General features: G+C 40.4%; 1 protein-coding gene across 1 annotated transcript in view; it reads right to left on the bottom strand.

Moving 5' to 3' along the window:
- ipo11 (importin 11) overlaps positions 1-18,978 on the bottom strand; it is a 116,541-nt gene that overhangs the window by 78,037 nt on the left and 19,526 nt on the right. The window contains exons 7-14 of the mRNA XM_080467840.1: positions 17,436-17,484; positions 14,061-14,131; positions 13,732-13,924; positions 12,680-12,832; positions 11,848-11,891; positions 10,018-10,108; positions 8,959-9,006; positions 5,900-6,005 (exon numbers count right to left, since the gene is read on the bottom strand). Of these exons, the coding sequence (XP_080323966.1) occupies positions 5,900-6,005; positions 8,959-9,006; positions 10,018-10,108; positions 11,848-11,891; positions 12,680-12,832; positions 13,732-13,924; positions 14,061-14,131; positions 17,436-17,484 (755 nt within the window). The remainder of the gene's footprint in view (positions 1-5,899; positions 6,006-8,958; positions 9,007-10,017; positions 10,109-11,847; positions 11,892-12,679; positions 12,833-13,731; positions 13,925-14,060; positions 14,132-17,435; positions 17,485-18,978) is intronic.

Here is an 18,978-nt window from a genome sequence, read left to right as displayed (position 1 = left end):
TCACATCCTGTCATGCTGGCAGCATCTGACGGCAGAATGATGGAGCGCATTATATCAGTATCTGACCGTCTGTGTCGGTGACACAAAAAAGCTCCTTCTGGCTATTCTCTGATGTCCATGTAAGTGATGCGGGGGGGCCTGCTTTTCTGTGTCTCAGCAGGGCGGGCATGATTTGCTGTCTTCTCTGCGCTCTCAGGCATGGTGACTCATCACAGGTATGACAAGTGTTTTGACTTGAGTAAAGATGGAAGCAAAAGACCGACAGCAAGTCAAGAATCAAAGCGAGTGCGCCGATGAACAAGCGAGTGTGACTGTGACTGCGCGCACAGTGAGTTGGCCTGTGTAGTCATTATGGCACAAAGTGATAACCAACTCACGGGCTGCCTGAGGCTCAGCCACAAGTGTAAGCAGCAGCCTGGCTGACAGATACTGTTGGAAATATTTACACTCGCGCTGCTGCGCTCAAGAGTGATACAAATAGACTTAAGTCAAGGGAAACCTAGAATGGCACTATCAAAGTCCAATAAAGAAGAGATTATGCAACCTGCAAGCGAGTAAGTATTGCACACATAACTTGGACGTAAAGATTATTAGCCTCTAACTTGTGCAATTCAACTGCCGATGCGGATGCTGTGAGGATCAGAACCACTTGATGGAAAGTGGAGGATGATTGCCTCTTGGATCGCGCATTATAATCATTGGAACGTACAAATATGGGGAGTTATCGGGCTTATGTTGTGGCCACTTAAATTCGCCGCGCTTGAGTTTGTAAGTAACTCACATGTCACGAGTCTGCATTGCTGGGAAACTTCAGAAAGACGATGACTATGGTAAGGATTTCCCTCAAAAAATATGAGAAATGAATTTTGGGAAAAAAAGAATGAGCGTTTTGTTTGCAGAGTTAAGATCCAACAAGGATTAGCTCTACCTCAGCAAATTATCCAACTTTTTTCTTGATCCACTGTCATTGTGTTGCTGCTTTTCTATAAGGATGGGGGGGGTTGTCCTCGTGAATGTCTGCATAAATATTGAGCTGTCAAAATATTAAATTCTATCAATGTAATCATAATAAAGAAATTAACATCTCATCCACTCAGAGATGAGATGATATTTACACGGAAGCGTTTTAATTAGGTTTGTTTTATGTTAATTTTCATGTTGTGTTCACACGAATTGTGATGTAATAGAATCTGCAAGTGCTACGTAATGTCATCAATCATTCGTCCTCGACTACCAAACATAAAGAAATACATACATAAGCAAAAGAATTAACACAAATACAGAAGTTAATAAATTTGACATTTCTGAAAATGGTGGGAGAAACAACCCATTTTTAACTGATGAATCAGGGTGCGTGCGGTTTGCCCACTGGGTATGATTGGAACTTGAGGGGAGGCTCACAGCATTCTGCCTATTGTCTGTGGTTACATTGATTTACATCAAGCTAAGATAGAAACAAAGCTCCTGTTTTTGTCATAAACGCAAAGTGTTGTTTTTGTGTGAAGAAAATATTTTGGGGCTGTTGAAAGGTGTTTTTCTGCACCACACTGTGCTCAGACGAGACCCATTTGGTTGTTTTTTTTTATGTAAATATAAAACATAAGTGTGATTGACATGTTTTGGATGTAACCTCACATCTTCACTGTGTGAATCTGCTTGATCCGTCCTCAAGTCGCCTGTGTTTTAACACTGCAATGCTGCATGAAGGACTGTGATAAAAGCATCAACAAACTTTCTTGTCACTTTGGTCATGCCCTTGTTACTTCAGGCAGAGGAGTTTTCCCGGGTTACAGCAGTGTAGAGGTCTTCACTGAAATCAAAGGCCTGAAATTGTGGAACTCCTTCCCTTTAACCAAAGTCAATAGCAAAACTAATGCTCACAAATAAATGTGAATTTTGTGTACTATGACAGTGCCAGTACTTAAATTCACTGGCAATTGATGAAGGTCCTTGAGGACTTAAAAGACAAGACAAAATGTGTGAGAGAATTGTTGCAGAACTAGAAGTGATTAGTAGGATCAGAATCAATAAAACCTAATAGATATCCATGCCAAGAGGAAACAGCAAGTTAAGTGACACAGACAAATGATATGCCGAGGTGCAGGCAGTAAGAAATATGCCGGTGTGAGAGCAGGTGGGCTCAGAGCTGCAGTCAGACCTCTCGTCTCCAGTCGGTGAAAGCCATCCATTTTACTGCTCATGATTACAGTTTTACCATAAAAGTGGGATTTGTTTAACCTCTTGTGAATGTGCCGCCCTGTTTACCCCATCTGCATTAACTATTTCTATGTTTTGTGATGTGGGTATGTGGACACTGTAGCTCAACACAATCACGCTGTTTAACGCTCCAATTGCCAATACCCAGAAGGAAAACGGCGGCAGACAGCGCAGCATCTGGAAATGTTCTGGTAACAGCGATAAATCGGGCAAGCGTGTCGGCCAGAAAATCTGGCTTCTGGCAGCCACCAGATCGGTATTGTCCTTCTGCCTCTCACTTTGCCAAGTGGGGGAAATACTTCAGCCATGTCACCATGCTGCACTTCATCTGGCATGACAACTTTCACTTATTAAAGATGCATCACTTGATGTCCCAATGAGAGTTGGTCTTGTGCGTGTGTACGCAGAAAAACACCATATATGTTGACCTGTTGGCAGTGAAGAACAATGATAATGCAACACAATGGCCCCAGCAAAATGCCTTCATTTCCCAAGATACAATACAAGAAATGTATGTAGAGTAAGCACAAAGAGGACAAACAATTCATGGCCTGAATCTTATATCAGCTCTTCCAACCTGAGCACCCACAGCAGACAAACATGCTGTTGGAATAATTTAATACCACACGAGTTGAGCTATGTAAATCCAAACCAGTTGCATTTGCATCCTCATTGGCACAATAATCCAAATATTTGCCTTAACAAGGTGGAATGCTGTTGAGGCCTGCCTGTGGTCTGGGAAGACTGCAGTTGTGGCACTTGTCGAATCTGGTAAAGAATAACACGAACACAGGAAAGGTAAGTCAAGATGGCACAGGCCGTTACAAGTAATCACAAGTCTGCAATATATCACTTGATGACCTGTTCCCCACAATTCACCCTCATCAGTCCACCAGAGCACCCTTGTCGTGAACTTCAAAGCAGCAGCGGCAAAGGGAATCATCCAGTTTTAAACCTTGAGTCGTTGTGAAAAACACAGATGTTTGCACGACGAACTTTGATATGCTACACATCTCCAGTGCAGTCCCTGCGGCATTCACATGTAAGCCTCTACAACATGGACTTTAATGGCATGGATCATATATACCGTAATGTATATGTATGAAATATGTAGCTCTAGTCAACAGTACACAGTATTAACCAAAGCTGCAGTGCATGGAGATTATCTCAAAGCAACTGGAACGCAATATGTGAAGGAGAAATGGCGTGTACACAAAAACGGCTGCAACTTAGAAATAACTAATTTTATATGAAATGTCTCATGAAGGAATGAGAAATAAGTTGTGGATCACAGGTCGTAGCACCTACAGGGCCGTGCATTTCACATACCAAACTGTGGATATTGCAGAAATATATCATCTCATTTCCAGTGGGCTTCAATAATTGTTGAGTTTGCCATAGCAGATTGTGACAACACTCATGCAGGTAAGTCTGCAAGGAAGCACAGTCTTACGGTTGCATCAGAATCAAGCAACTTTGATCAGTGAGGGAGATCATCAAACATGCTCCTGCTTTAACGTCAATGCTGCATCTACATTCCCTCTGAAGACGACTCTTCAAAAGAGCATTCGAAAACTCACCGAAACACTGCTTCATTTAACACCGAAAAACAAAGAGATCAATGAGAGTTTATCGGCAGTCATTTATGTAACTAACTGTGGTTTTGGAAAGTGCACCAAAGCCTTTAAGCACAAAGCATTCTGTTATCATTTGAAGACATCTGTGACGTTTTGAAAGCTGACGATTAAAGGATATAAAGACATGTCTTTCTTGGTCAGATTACTGAAGGCCAACATCAAATCGAAGCCAACATGTACCGACACTGCCAACAACTGGGAATGGGGCAAACATGCTTGTGAGATTTGTTTCTCATTCAAATGATTTTTTTCTGCATTGACAGAAACAATTCCTTTTTTTTCTTGTAAGGCTGATCACACTATAGCCACGACTGTGGAACATTAATGATCTTCCCAATGTTTTTCTGCACATGTGTCGCCGGAGGAGATGAGTAACTTAATGCATTTGTCTTGGCTTTTGTTCATATGAGCAAAACAGATAAGAAAGCAGCAGGTGTAACACTGTTGGCACCGTGAGCGCGGGTCTCATGAGTTTGACCCACCAGACAAATGGGGCATGTGGTGCCTCAATGGTGCCTATTTCTTCAAAGACACAAAAAGCAGAATTTTAAGCAGTCAAAAAAGAATAGGGGTGAGCAGGTGAACTAACTTTAAAAAGCCACAACTAAGGTGTAAAGTGCATGGGGTTACTGGCACCTGTGCTGTGTGGGAGTCGGACCGTGGTGACTTCAGCATGCCCGCTCGTTGACGTCAGCACTAACCTGTGCGTCGACCTTTTGAGTGCTGCAGGCTTTTTGTTCCGATTGTTTCAGGGACTGTGTGCGGGGCACTTCTTTGTTCCTCAGTTCACTCACACCACCTCGCCTCCAGCCAGCCTCTCTTTCATCCAACACTTTTTACCCCCCATTCATCTGCCAGCTCCTCGTTTACAGTTACTTTGGCTAATACTCCATAGACTCCTGATGAGGTTTTCTGCTCGTGCACCTGTTCCTCCAATTTCACAAATCTGCTGGGGTGTCTGTGTTGTCACGGGCGACAACGTGAATACACACTGCGGTTGTTAACGTGACCGTGACTAAAATTGACTGCAGGTATTACAATTATTATGAGTATTAGTTTATTTATGAGCTTCTTGGCATGCATCCAGTGCTGCTGACTGAAATCAATAGCAGGAGAGAGGTTAATAGTCAATTTACTAAAGTCACACAGAAAGGCTTGTGCCTGTGAAACATTGTTAGACACCGTAAATGTAGTAAATAAAGCAGAGTTTGATTACAACAAAACTAACTGCTTAAAATCTAAATATTGTTGTTGTTTCAACTCGGAATAATACTGATGAAACAAAATGTCCTCGAGAAAGGTTTACCATGTATAAAACAAAACTCCATGGTGGCTGCCTCACAGCACTGGCCCAACACAGGCAATGTAAAAAGACAAACATTAGAATTGAATGTCAACTGATAACGGGATAAAATAACACAAAACATTGACCATCATGGGGATGCAACAGTGTCAGTGTAAGTCAGGAAATAATAACAAGGTGCACAGAGAAATGTTCCGCGTTAGAGAGTGAAAAATTGTCACGATTAAATAAGTTATTTGTTGAACACGTTTGGTTTTTTTTGTCAATGTGTTAAAGGTTTTAACCCTCGTCCAGCTCATTTGATCAGTATTCTTGTTGGCTTTAAATAAATATCTTATTGCTTACATCTATTGACTTTATTTTTTTTTTTCTTATCCATTAGGATTATTCATCAACCCCATGATTAATATTATTATTATTAGCAACTTCAATTGACTGACCCTTCGATAAAAAATAGCCTATCGCATGACTTTATATCTGTGGGAAATTTTGATCGAAATTTACGAGTTCTTCGATGTCGTTTACAGATATGAATAGTCCGATCTGTTGTGAAGGCAACGCGATGCACTTCATCTCTTAATATCAAGTTATGACAAACCTACTTATGAGTCAGATATTCATATTCTCCAATTTTATGCAGATTCAGTATTGTTTTCTTGAGCATGAAACTCATAAGGATAAATAGAAAGAAATGGAAATGTGACTGCTTTTAAATGAAAGACTTCACATCTGAACACACTACCTGTGATGGCTGACTTGCAGTTCTCCAAGAAGCTGATTCTTGAACCACTGGTCAAAGTCCACATTGTCAAACAGCTCATAGGCTGCCAGTCCCACTGCATTGTAAACTGCACACAATACAAAACAAAGAAACAATAAACGTTAGAAGAGTTTATCCATTTAGAGAAATGTTAAACAGCTGCTCCATTGTGCAGTGATCAGCAAAATTTAAAACAAAGGTTGAGTAGGAGCATATACTAAAACACATAAAATGCCCAACCGACATGAAAAAAACACTACTACGAATACTGTATATCAGGAAAAAACTAAAAGCAAGCTTTCAAGACAGAGATGACGATAATAGAAACAGAACTCTAAGAGAGGGAGCTAAAGACGATATACATAAAAGATGAGATTAGAACATAGTTGACAGTATGACAGCAAAACAATATAAAAGAGAAAAGGACAAAGGCAGTACACAAGGCAGAGATGCCGCCTGTTACTATTTATATTTTATCTTCAAAAGTGATGGATTTAAAAATGACAAAAAGGAAAATAAGAGTTAATAGAACAAAAACAGAAGCAAAAGGAGAAAGTGGGAAGTAGACGCTTTAGTGAGACGGGATACAGTTTTTTCCATTACTTAAATTCACCTGTATTATACAAGGCTGAGTGGGTAAAGTCTGGATGTATCTGTATATCGATGAGTGCATGTGGTAATGTGTGCACAAAAGGCAGAATGAAACGCCAAAGCAGTCAGAGCAAAAGGGATATAAAACACTGCCGGGGGGGGGGGGGGATTTCCAATCATTTATAAAGACAAAAATAATACATGTATAGACAGGAGGACGAAGCGATAGAGGTGGACAATCTGAACAGGATCAATAAGAATAATCGCAGGTCTCTTATAAACATGAGTTTCTCACAATTGGGAATAAATGAGGCAGTTATCCCTGCAAAATGATGTGTGGAGAGTTTTTGTATCTTGATTTGTGTATATCTGTGTGTCATGATATTTGTGACTCTGCCATGAGCTTTGTTCGGGTGTATTTAGATTTGACGTATAAAAAAACCCAAAAACGTTTCGGTGAAGAATACATTCTTGTCATACAATCTGTATGTTTGGGCTATATGTATAAGTACTTTGATTTTTTGCAAGTCTCTATTCAACACCACCTCAGACGGGCCTCTCTCTCTTGGCTGGATTTTTAGTCATGGCTTTTGCTCGTCTCTTGCAGTAACACAGATACATACTAGACTCACAGGCTCAAGTCTGTCAAGCCACGTACCATCCTGTTCCTGTGATGTTGCATTTGTAATCACCGAGCTCTCCTACAGTGCGACTGATATCATGAAGGATGTATAGCTAAGGAGGCACAGTGCAAACAGCTTGACAAGTGTAAGCCTGCCAGTCTGTGTCGAGGGTAAATAAAAACCAGTTATGGGCCTATCTCCGTCACAGCAGGAGAGGAGCAAAATCCACTTGTATAAGACTTCACACTGAGAGGCCCACCTGGGGTGAAGGGGAGGACACAGGTTTCAATAAACACGCAAAACATGTATCACATATATAGACTGTTTTGGACAAGTATGTGTACGCACTAACAAATCTTACAGATTTGTTAAAAATCATATTATAGACAGAATTATAGGCAAATACAAACAAACAAATGAAATGCACCCACAACTCTACATGCATGTACAAGTAATGAATCCTGTGTCACATTGTCAGAAGCTGACATAACATTGCTCCAGCTAAAATTGTCTTATACTAATAAACTAATATAATAGTTATTAGTGATTGTCACATTTGGTGGTGTTACGCATTGCAGTGTTATTTATTTCCTTCAAGCACAGTTGGGTTTGTATGTTTGTATGGTACGTACTACATCTCAGATTGTCAATATAGCATCAGAATGTACTCTCCATTTTGAGGTATAGTATTTCAGAAATAAGACATTATTGCTGCGCCTCTCCAGTATTTAAAAAAACTAATGTAAGACAGATAAATCAGCTTAGAAATAAAGTACATAAAAAAAACATCCAAAGGGACAAAAAAAAAAAAGGTGACTGAAGAGTGCTTTATTTTTGGTTTATTGACTGTATGGAATATTTGTCAAAAAAGATGACGGGTGTAGTTGCGCAGCAAATACGGTCCTTTCTGTTACATATGACATATAAAGTCTTCACAGAACAGGTTGGACAGCAGTGACTGGTTCACTCTTCAGCTGATTAAAAAACAAGATGATTATATATATTGTAGAATTCAGGGCTAAGGACAAACAAAGAGAATGCATTTCCTTTATAACAGCAGTATAAATCAGTTATTCCTCTCATTCTCAGCAGAACAAAAATGACTTCTTTATTCTCCCCCCTTGGAAAGGAAATACATTAAAGCCCATTCCTAACAAGTACACTGATGCCTCTTGAGCTTGCTGACACACACACACACACACACACACACACACACACACACACACACACACACACACACACACACACACACACACACACACACACACACACACACACACACACACACACACACACACACACACACACACACACACACACACACACACGATAGAGAGCGCAGCTTTAGCAGCATGTCAGAAGACTGCTGAAATCTCCAGGGGAATCTGGCATCAGAGGCCCTCTTAGCAGGCAGTGATTTAGTCGTCTTTACCATAAAACCTTCAAACCGGCAGCCATGGACGGCCATCAAGTTATAAATACTAAAGAAAAAAAGAAAAAAGATAAGGCAGAGAGGGAGGAATATAGACAGGGGACCAAATATGAACACAAGAACTTGGGTTCTTGGCATCTAAAGATCCACACTGGGTTTCAAGGTGAAGCCTGAATAAATTATGATGTATCCTGTCCTTCTATTTAATCAAATGTAATCGAATATGTCTGAGCATAAACTGTTTGCATTGTAGCTTTGAAATACCCCAAATCAAATAACATTTGACTTAATATACATTTTTCAAGAAAGAGAAGTAGCAATTTTTGACAAATCTAACTCGTATACTTCTGAGTTAATATACCTGGCATAACAAATGACAGCAATTATTTACTAACCTGCATCCTTCATTAGCAACTGAACGGGATCCTCCACGTTAGTTGGGCCTGACAAAGACACAAAAACACAATGGATGTAGTTTCTGTTTTAAAAAAAAAAGAAACTGCATTTGCGGACTCATGTTTACTGTAACAAAAAAAAAAAGAAAAAAAAAAGCAAAAGCAGTGTGGCATCAATAGATTTATATCATAACAGAGCTGAAACTTATAAAGACACGGACTTCTGTGTATCAATGCCACCTTTGTTTTTTTAATGCTCTGTTCTTTCTCCCCACATGCTGAACCTTTGTTGTGTACTCGGGTTTCAAAATCAGTCGGTGCCTCCTTTCAACCCTATTCTTTGCTCCAGCAGGACCAATATCCCCGCTGTCACCTGAATTGTTGAGCTGCCTAAGTAACGAGACGGAGGCTCTCTAATCCACCGTGAGGGCAAGGCAGTGCTAATTCAGCATGAGGACAAGAGCCGCATGCCATACACCCCAAGAGACCACGAGAAGAGATGGGAGAGTGTGTGCGTGAGATTGAGAAGCTGGTGATTCGAGAGCAGAGGTTGTGATGTCTGTCACAGGGGAAGTTGAAGATCCTGTCAAGACTATAGATTTCATATTATAGATCCCGTGAGCGCTTGAGGCAACACGGACAAAGCTGCCTGCCTTGCTGTTTTCTTATACATGAAATATGTATCAGTTGCCCTGAGGTAATAACAATGCATTTGATGATGGAAAACCGGGTTCATTGCGAGGCCTATTTTGTGATCCCAGTGAACTAAATCATTCTGTGTGTGCAAGATAAGACAACTCAATACGTCTTTCAAAAAATCCAGAGAAATGCAAAAAAAAAATGCCTTGAGATTTGTTTAAAAAGAAAAAAGAAATATTCAAAACACTATTCAGTAATGCCTACAAAAAGCCCTTAGACTCATGATCTGTGCTTTAACAATACTTGTTAGGGTCTGAACATGCAATACTTAGAAGTGTGTCACAAGACAGCCACATAATAATTGAATAAAGAGAATGTGCAGTTGGTAATGTTATTAGAAATAACAGATATAACACTGACCCTGGAGGTTCTGAACCATATCCAACAGAACCGGTGTCAGAGTCTGGCTGTAGTTGTGAAAGATATCCAGGAACAACACCTCTGTGCAAGGCTGTGCAGAGAAACAAAGGGAAGCGTGTTACGTGATGGGAATGAAGGCAAACACAAAAGCACATTGTTATTATGTGAACAGGTCAACCTAATAATTCATGTTTCTTCCCCCCACAACCACACTGACGCATGTTTCTCCATTCTTTGCAGCCACCCGTGGTTCCGTCAAACACATCACATGAATAAGTGATGCCAATACATACCCGCCGTAAACACAAAGAAAAAATGCATACTAACACATACAAGCGGTGTTTAACAAATCACTGACTTGCCAGGTCGATAACAAGTCAGTAAGACATTGTCGGGGAAATCTAGTTTCAAAAAATGCTCCACACTTTCACTTGCTCATTGGATGTTTCAAAACAGTTGGGAGTTCAATATAAGGCCTTAAAAATCTGACAATAGCCCCAAAGTATTGGGAGCATCATACAGCAAGCTGGTATAACCTTTCCTCTTAGACAGTGGAAGGCCAGAGGTCATACGGAACTGCTAAAAACCCAATCTGGCTCCATTATAAAAGGATAAACACAGCATATCTTTCTGAAGTAGACAGGTGAGACTACCAGCAGAGGAAGGTCATCTGTAATCAACCACTAAAATTGATGACCAAGGAAGAAATAGATGGATACTGACATTACAGTCGCGTACCATCCTGAGCATGATAGTGTGCTCATATACAGGAAGACGACTGTTGAGAAAAGGTTCATGAGTAAAAAGTACGTCTCGTTTCTGAGATTTCTCTGGAAGGATCTGCAGAAACTTTGAAGTACATTGTATCTTTGAAAACTTTAAGCCAGTCCAACACAATAAGTGTCGTTAAAAGCGTAATCTCAATAACAAAGAAGGTATGCTCGAACTGCAACTGGGACTTACACGAGAACACTATAGTTTGAAACTCTTAAGACATTTTAAAACTTAGAATAAAAAATATCATTAGGCAGCAGCTGTGTATACTTTTAAAATCCTTCATGCTTTTTAACAATAACACACATGGTGAGCTATCATAAAAGGCCTACTGATAGATTAAAAAGCAAGAAAGGAGCCCTTAAAATAGCCACTGTCTGTAGAGAATTCTACATTGTGGGGTAATTACCTATTTAATACACTCTCATGGACTGTAATGCCCCTCTTCTTCTGCAGCTACGTGCTTTAAATGACTAAACCCCGAACAACAAGACCTTGAGGTTCAATTAGAGTACTTTTCAGTACTTCAAAGAAACAGTAGGGCAGAAGTTTGTCATGTGTAGTGATTAAAGTGAGTATTATGTGGTAGACCATACGAGACAGAAGGGACAGATAAAATGTATAAGAGTGCATAAAAGATTATGTCATGCCTCGATGACAGCTGAAGTGCCTCAACTCATCCGTGGGAACAAACTATAAAACTTACAGGCTCCACTCTTTTACAATGCTGTCATGGATATCGTCCTGTATGTTCCCACGTATTAAACACTGCTTTCAATTTTTAAGAATGGAATATACAAAACGATTTGTTACATCAGTCATTACACCAAAAAGAAATCCTGGTGGTTTGTAAAATAGACTTTTATTCAAACCGATATCAAGAGATGACATAACGATTCTCTTTAACAGGTTTTATCTCGCAAACTGTACAAGAGGTGATGCAGAATTTTTAAGTTTAGAATACTATGTAGACCACACAGTACTGTAATTTGTACAGGCCTTGCTTGGTTTTGCTGCGTTGGGATGTACAGTATGTGCAGCTGAGTCTTCACCTACCCGAAGACTGTACTTCCAGGAGTCGCCACCTGTTTCTTCAACGGCTGCAGAAATGATGAGAAAAGAGAATTTATTAGAATGCGCAGAGATTTTCACTGAGGCTCCACAACAGACTGCACAACACTGTGCCCTGCACACCTTGACTGACCTTTACAAGTGCAAATAGATTTTCACACTCTCGGGCGTGTGTGGCTTTGTACAACCACAAAACTGAATCCAAAGTACGACGACAACAACAACAACTACACTGGGCCCTGGTGGCCTCAGCTTTATAAAGTGTTTTGTCTGAGTGGTCTGTGTCATTACAGTGAGTCTGTGAGAATCTGGGCTGTAAGGACAAAACAATGTTAGTAATATTGCTGCAACCATAATATCAAGATCCTTGCACTGTTATCTATTCGACTGTCCTCTATTCCAATGGGATTGATGAGGAAAATGATTAAGGTTGAGCTATAAAGATCAGGTTTTGGCATTAACCTGAACTATTTGACGTGAATCTAGATACAGATGTATGAACACTGTTAATGTAACAGACTTGATACTATCAAGCATTATGTGTAAATTGCTACAGGCAATTCCACAGCATAGAAAAATATCACAAACACACGTCCAGCAAATTACTTTTGATACACTATCAGTAGTATATCAATACATCAATGCAATATTTCATGCTCTGTTGTACTCGGCACCCGAAGCCATGCTGCTGACTTCATGAATTGTCAATCTGGCAAGGCTTCACATTCCTGGGCAGACGTTAACTCTTCTGGTCTGCGAATCCAGATAAATCTGGACATTTGGATTCAGCCTGTGTATTCGGGGGTAACGTGATTACCAAAGCTCTCAGGGTCCTCCTCCCACATTGCCAGCTCCTCTTCTGTGAGGAGAAAGTAGTGTGAGACGAGCCGACGTCCGATCTCTGTCAGCGTGGGGTGTGTGAAGAATGCCGTCTTGATCCGGTGAGCTTCCAAACTCTCAGGTTTGCTGTCTGAAGGAGGGAGGTGGGGATGGGGTTCAGAGTGAAAAGAAAAAAGTTAAAAGGGGTAAATATAATTAAACACAAGACAGTTGGATATCTACAGTACAGCTACTTAATACATCTCACTGAGCCACATTAATACTTTTATCTCTGGTTTGTATTTTCCAGCTCATTGGAGCTTTGAATTTGATTCGTGGTGAAAATCACAGCAATATCATAAACAATTGATACAAAGCACATTTTCAGGAGAATTTCTCAATATAAAAGCAGACCGTAAACTTGAATGACCTAATTTTATCAAAAGAACGGTTGAAGTACTAACCATCTTGTGATTTCAGCTCACTAACTTTAAAAGCATGCTATAACGTTCTCATCATTTGAAGATGAAACGGTGCAAATACAAAGTAGATAACTTAGATACACAGCATACCTTGCTTGCTCAGATTGTGGAGAAGGCAAATCTAGAGACAGACTTTTCTTTAAAGCCGTGGCCCAATCAAACATAACTAAACACAAAATTGCAGCTCACTAGGATGATACCTCAGGTGAAAGATGTTCAGTAAGGCTCATCAGAGACCACACTGGCTGGCAGAACAAAGACTAGGCACTGTGCTCTGTTGCTAATGAAGCACTAGAGGCCTCAGGCAACTTGAAATAAAGATGAACTGTGATGAGGTACAGTGACACTGACGGTATTGCAGCATTGGGCTTCTCCAAACATCGCCGGAGAAAAGCTTTGAAGAGCTACTTGCTCGTAGCTGTTCTATAAATCACACATCCAAAATTCTGATAGGATTGCCACGCTTTCATTCAACTCTTCTTACCCTCAATCACATCTGCAATGTCTGCCATGTCTTATTACTTTATGTCAACACTTCAATCGTCAAGCTCCTGCGCTCATAGCCCACCTTCGATGTTCTTGGCTGGTTTGTAGGCATCATTTTTCACAATCATCTTGATGAGGTTCATGCACTGAACGATGAAGCGTTCAAAGGTCACTCCTTCGCCTGCGGGTGTGAACACGTAGCTAACAGCAAATTCCAGAGAACGCTGGATCAGCGGTATGAATGCACAGGGATGGCACTCCAGGAAATCTAACAGCTGCATGGAAGACAGGGGAATAACATAGGAGAAAACAAAATGAAGTAAAAAAAAAAAAAAAAAAATAAGAATAAAATTCATATATTTGCAGATAATGTCTTTTATTCACAGTATTTATTATCATGAATAAACTCACAACTTTAGTGTACAAGATTATCGTCTTTTCCAGCTTTTCTCTGCACGTGCTTTCTGAACCAAATTGGCGACCTGAAAAATAAAATAAAAATAAACAAGAAAATAAAAAGACCTTGAACGAAAAGGTCCTTGTGATAGATGGACTTATTTGCAGTTATTTTGGCAGCCCTAATGAGTCCTCATTTAGCGAGTACTTAACAACAGCATTAAAGCTTTTGATTTGTTTTTATTTGAAATCTTTTTAAAGGAGAAAACAACATGCAGAAATATGCCCATTTAATTTCTGTTAATTATATTTTGAAAGAGGACATGTCTCTTTCAGTAGACTGAAATGGAGGATCGAAGCCAGATTTGGATTTAAATTGCTCAGTTAGAATACCAATTAATGCAGGGGTAGAATTGAGAACAACACTGTGGAGGACACACACTTCTGTCTTTTAGGAATTTCAAACTTTCAAACTAATCGCGGTGGTTTAAAAAACATCAAAGGCATCTTCTTATCTGAGAAAAGCCTGTTTCAGTTTAAATTTCAGTTTTGCCTGCTCGAGGTGAAGTTGTGCATATGCACAGCAAACACAGGTGATTGACAGCAGCACCGGGGCATAGACCGTCTGGTGTGCAGGAGAGGAGTCTTCAAACTGGTATCATCACCTAAATTGAAAAATATAGCTCGTTTTAAAGAAACAATATCTACCAAGCAATTGATTTTTATTAGCCATAATGGGACTTGAATTAAATTACCGGCAAGAAGAGGGCGTTTGGAGAAATGTGATTTCAAGTAGGAGCAACAACAAAAAATAAAGTTTATTTACCAAGAATTAGTGACAAACGCCATCAAGTCTAGAAATGATCGTCACAGAAAGCACCAACATGTTTCTGTCTAATGGCAGCATCCACAAGCTACAACAGGTTCATTTAGCCTTGTTACCTTGTAAATGTGCCACAAGCATGATGCATACGGTATAGTGCAGCAATAAAAAATGACTCAAAATAAAATGCTCCAATATGAAATAGGACACGATAAAATGTCCCATGATGCACCAGCTAATATTGACATTGTATAATACCTTGTCAGTATCGCACTTGCTTTCTTATACTCATTTGTTAACAGGAAGGGGTCGCTGTTTCCTCTGGCTTCATGCACACTTGCATTACTTTTAGGAACTGCTAACTTAAAGTGACGGTGGATTCAATAAAAAGTTGAGCTGACTCAAAGGCTGCTCTGCTTACTTGCTTTTTTCTCCAGATGCTGCACAGATCAGTGATTATGCAAATCAAAACACAATTACGTTTTATTGACGTTGTGTCCACGCCATTGTTTCTTGATTTGCAGGTGTGCAACAGCAGGTAGTGTTATCAGATGCCGCGCTAAATCATCAAAAGTCAGCGAGGTCGAACGTATAAACCTCCCACATGTGCTCGTCTAGTCACACACAGGGGAACAGAGATGGAAAAACAAAGGTGTATTCATTATCTGTGACGGATATGAAGTTTAGTAAGAAAGTTTAAGAATAAAATGACTGACAAAAATGAATGTATGACCTTGGCTGGAGGACATACATCAAACAGTAAGAGCCAGACGTCTGAATGGCCCACAAAGACTTTCCAAAAAAACCCTCGATTTATATATTTGACCTTATCAGGCTGTGCAGAGCTGATATTTCTCACCGGCCCGGCTGTGAGCTGCCTTGCCGTTTCCCCTATCTGTTAGTCCAAAATACCAACCAGGCCGGGATCCTGTGTCTGCACTGTCATCAGCCGAGTGAATATTGAAGGGATACCTGTGGCTGATATCTCAAATAATATTCTCACTGACATCTGCTGCTGTGGTAGCTTGTGGAGTGGCGTGTAAGATTTATCTCGCACTCACTGGGTGTAGCTATGACAAATCTCTATGGGAACGAAAAAGGGACAATTGATGGTGAGGGTGAGATTATAAAGCTGCCGCTGGGCATATTCTGCGCACGCTGTTTCCACTAGAGGGGCATTTCAAGGGGAGGTTGAACTGCTTTAAGGACTCAGAATGTCTACCATTGTCTTACCTTGACCCATGAGAGATTAAGACTTAGCAAGGACCAACTGGAGTTACCACTTTGTGGTTGCATGCCAGTGACCTTGTCCCTTAATCCCCCAAACAGTTCTCTGTTTGGGGACATTAAAAAGGTGGGCTAAGTTTGAAAGACTCCTCAAAGGGTCTTCAGGGAAATAACATTAACAACCAATCCAAGACCTCAAAGTCACCTTGATCTTTGGACACTCAAATCGAATCCCTGGACCATTGGCGAAAGACGCATTTCATCCATAGAAACCTTCCCAAACATACTGGGAACCATTTCAGGAACTCTAGGTATTTCAAGGACCTGGGATTATTTTTTTAATTAGATAGTATTTTCCAACAGTTCAGAAAACTTTGGGTGTGGGGTCTGCAGTAGATGGTGCTTTTATAGCATTGGTGTATGACAGTGGCATGCAAATGGTGCAAGATTACTGTGCAATTGTGTTCACTAAAGTCGCACAACAGTATAAACAGATAATATTTCAGGAACAATTCATTTAAAGAGTCAAAATATTACAAAGGATTTTGGTTCTTCTTTGCCATGACGACTTCACTCACTAAACATAAACAAAGAAATTTAATTATGCAATAGGGACAAAGGGGCTTTATTTAGCTCATTTTCTTACATTGGCGATTGGAACAATTGGTTGCTTGGTCGTCTTTGTGTGGCGACTAAGTAAATGCAGTTGATAAATGAAGAAGAAGGCACCCAGTAAAACACCAAATGGTTAGACATGCATTTAAACCAATCGAATATCAGTAGATGGGACGGCCACGGTGTGATTTATAAATGGGTAGGATCACTCAATCACTTTTGAAAGCTTTATAGCTTAGATTTAATGTTCACATCTACTGGTACTTTATGAGAACGCCATCAATGTTAAAGGCCTTTAACCTGCTCTCTCAAGATCAAACCATAAAACCGTTTGCTTCACATGGGATTGCGATTAGAAACAAGACTCATTGGTTCTCAGTTTGGTAAAACTGAATTCTTCCCTGGATTGAGTTTAATTGTAGTATTGTCAATTTGCTCAAGAAATTAGTAAATGCTTCTTCCTGTTTTTTTGGCTCAACTTTCAACATCTGTGTTGACGACGACAGAACTGAGAAGCTCGTGTCACATGTGGCTGAATGTTGGCAGTGATTGGATGTTCTTGGTGCAAAAGTATTGGAGGCTCCAGTAATAACTATGTAGTATACGCATTTGACAGACCTAAACTTTGGGTATGATAAACTAGCTGGGACTTTTAAGTAGGCTTTTGCATGCACCAGATGGGGGGAAGGGGGGGGGGGGGGGGGGGGGTGTGGCAGTGTACTCACAGCACTCCAAGAACTGCTTTAGCCTTTCAAACACTGCGTTCAGGAAACCCTGAAAAGGAAGAGAGGAAGAAAGGGTGAGATAAAGTTTAATCCCTCTGACATTTCTGTAGTTGAATCTCTCCCGATTGCTTCACAAGTACTGCCCAGATGCAGATATAGGAACAAAAGGATAACCGACTGTGTACGTGTGTGTGTATGGATGTGGGGGCACACTTGCCTCCTTATTCAGGAGTATAAATAAAAGTGCCAAGCAACGCAGTATGAAAGACGATCAATGTTCAGTAGAACAGTATGGCGGCGGCTAAGCGTGGCAAATTAGATGATAGATGGAGACGCGATATGTTTAGTTCGGCATTAATGTTCAGCCACGAGGTCAACAGAGGCGTCATTAATCATACATCCAGCTATCAATCAAAACTCATGAGAGTTGGTAAAGAGAGAGCGGCTCTTCTTCGAGAGGAGGACAGCAGAGAGGGCGGGAGATGATGGAAAGCACAGTTAACAGCAGGCATTAGTAAACCTAATGGGAGGGAGATGGGGTTCAGAACCAAGCAAAAGCCGAGGAGTGTGAAATAAATGATGAGAGAAATACTCGTAGAGAGCAAGTAGGAAATCATAAAATGCAAAAAGGGACGGCAGAAAAGATATTCTCAAGTAAATCACTTGTGACAAAATATCTAAAGAGGGGGATGAGCGTGACTCGGAGCAGTGTCAGGGAATAAAACACAATGGTGACGTGAGAAGTAAGCAAAACGGACAGAAATAGTGTATAAAGGTTGACGAATTAGAAGAGTGGTGGGAGTCAAAGTCGAGTGTTGGCAGTGTTTTGGAAAGTCATTTTTAAAGTGACGGCGCCGTCAATAAAAGTAACCTTATTAGATTTAAGAAGAAAGCAGCAGGGAGCAAGGTAAGGCACAGATGTAGCAATTAGGTTAGTGGTAGTCAAGTGTCTGGCCTATGGCTGTTGTGCTTTTCTGCGTGCGTGCGTGACCTCCCACTTCTTTCCCCCAGAGTGTTGAATCCCAGAGGAACTGCAGAACAGAATCATTTAACCACGAGTCCACACAAAAGTGGTTGTTTGCGTTGTGAAACAGATTAGGTGGGCTTGTGGTGTGTCCAGTTTGTGAACTGGAATCAGTCAGTGTCCCTGTTTGACGTGCAATATTGGGTTGTGTCTTTGCTTTATTTTTCTGACACAATTGAACACAAGCATTGGTACTTTCTCCTCAACCCAAAAACTGTCATGTCACGTCATTCAGCCTCTAATGTGTCAACATAAAACACATTACCGAAATGGAAAAAAAGTTACATTAGTGACTTAAGTTAAGGGAGGCTTGATTGCCATTCTTTTTAAAGAACAAGTACAAGTATGATTACTGTCCTTTAGTTAGTTGTGACACCTAGTACGGATAGCAGTACTTACTTAATGCCATGAAGCCTAATTGATAGTCAATACACAAACGGTACATGAAGGCTATATGTACATGAAGCTTGCTCTGTGCCGCACACAAACTCCAGTTCACCGTTAATAAGTGCATCAGTC

The sequence above is a fragment of the Lipophrys pholis genome (assembly GCF_963383615.2).
Source record: "Lipophrys pholis genome assembly, chromosome: 7".
In the NCBI taxonomy this organism is placed as follows: Eukaryota; Metazoa; Chordata; class Actinopteri; order Blenniiformes; family Blenniidae; genus Lipophrys; species Lipophrys pholis.
The sequence above is the reverse complement of the archived record's forward strand: the minus strand, read 5'-3'. Positions and strand labels throughout refer to the sequence as shown.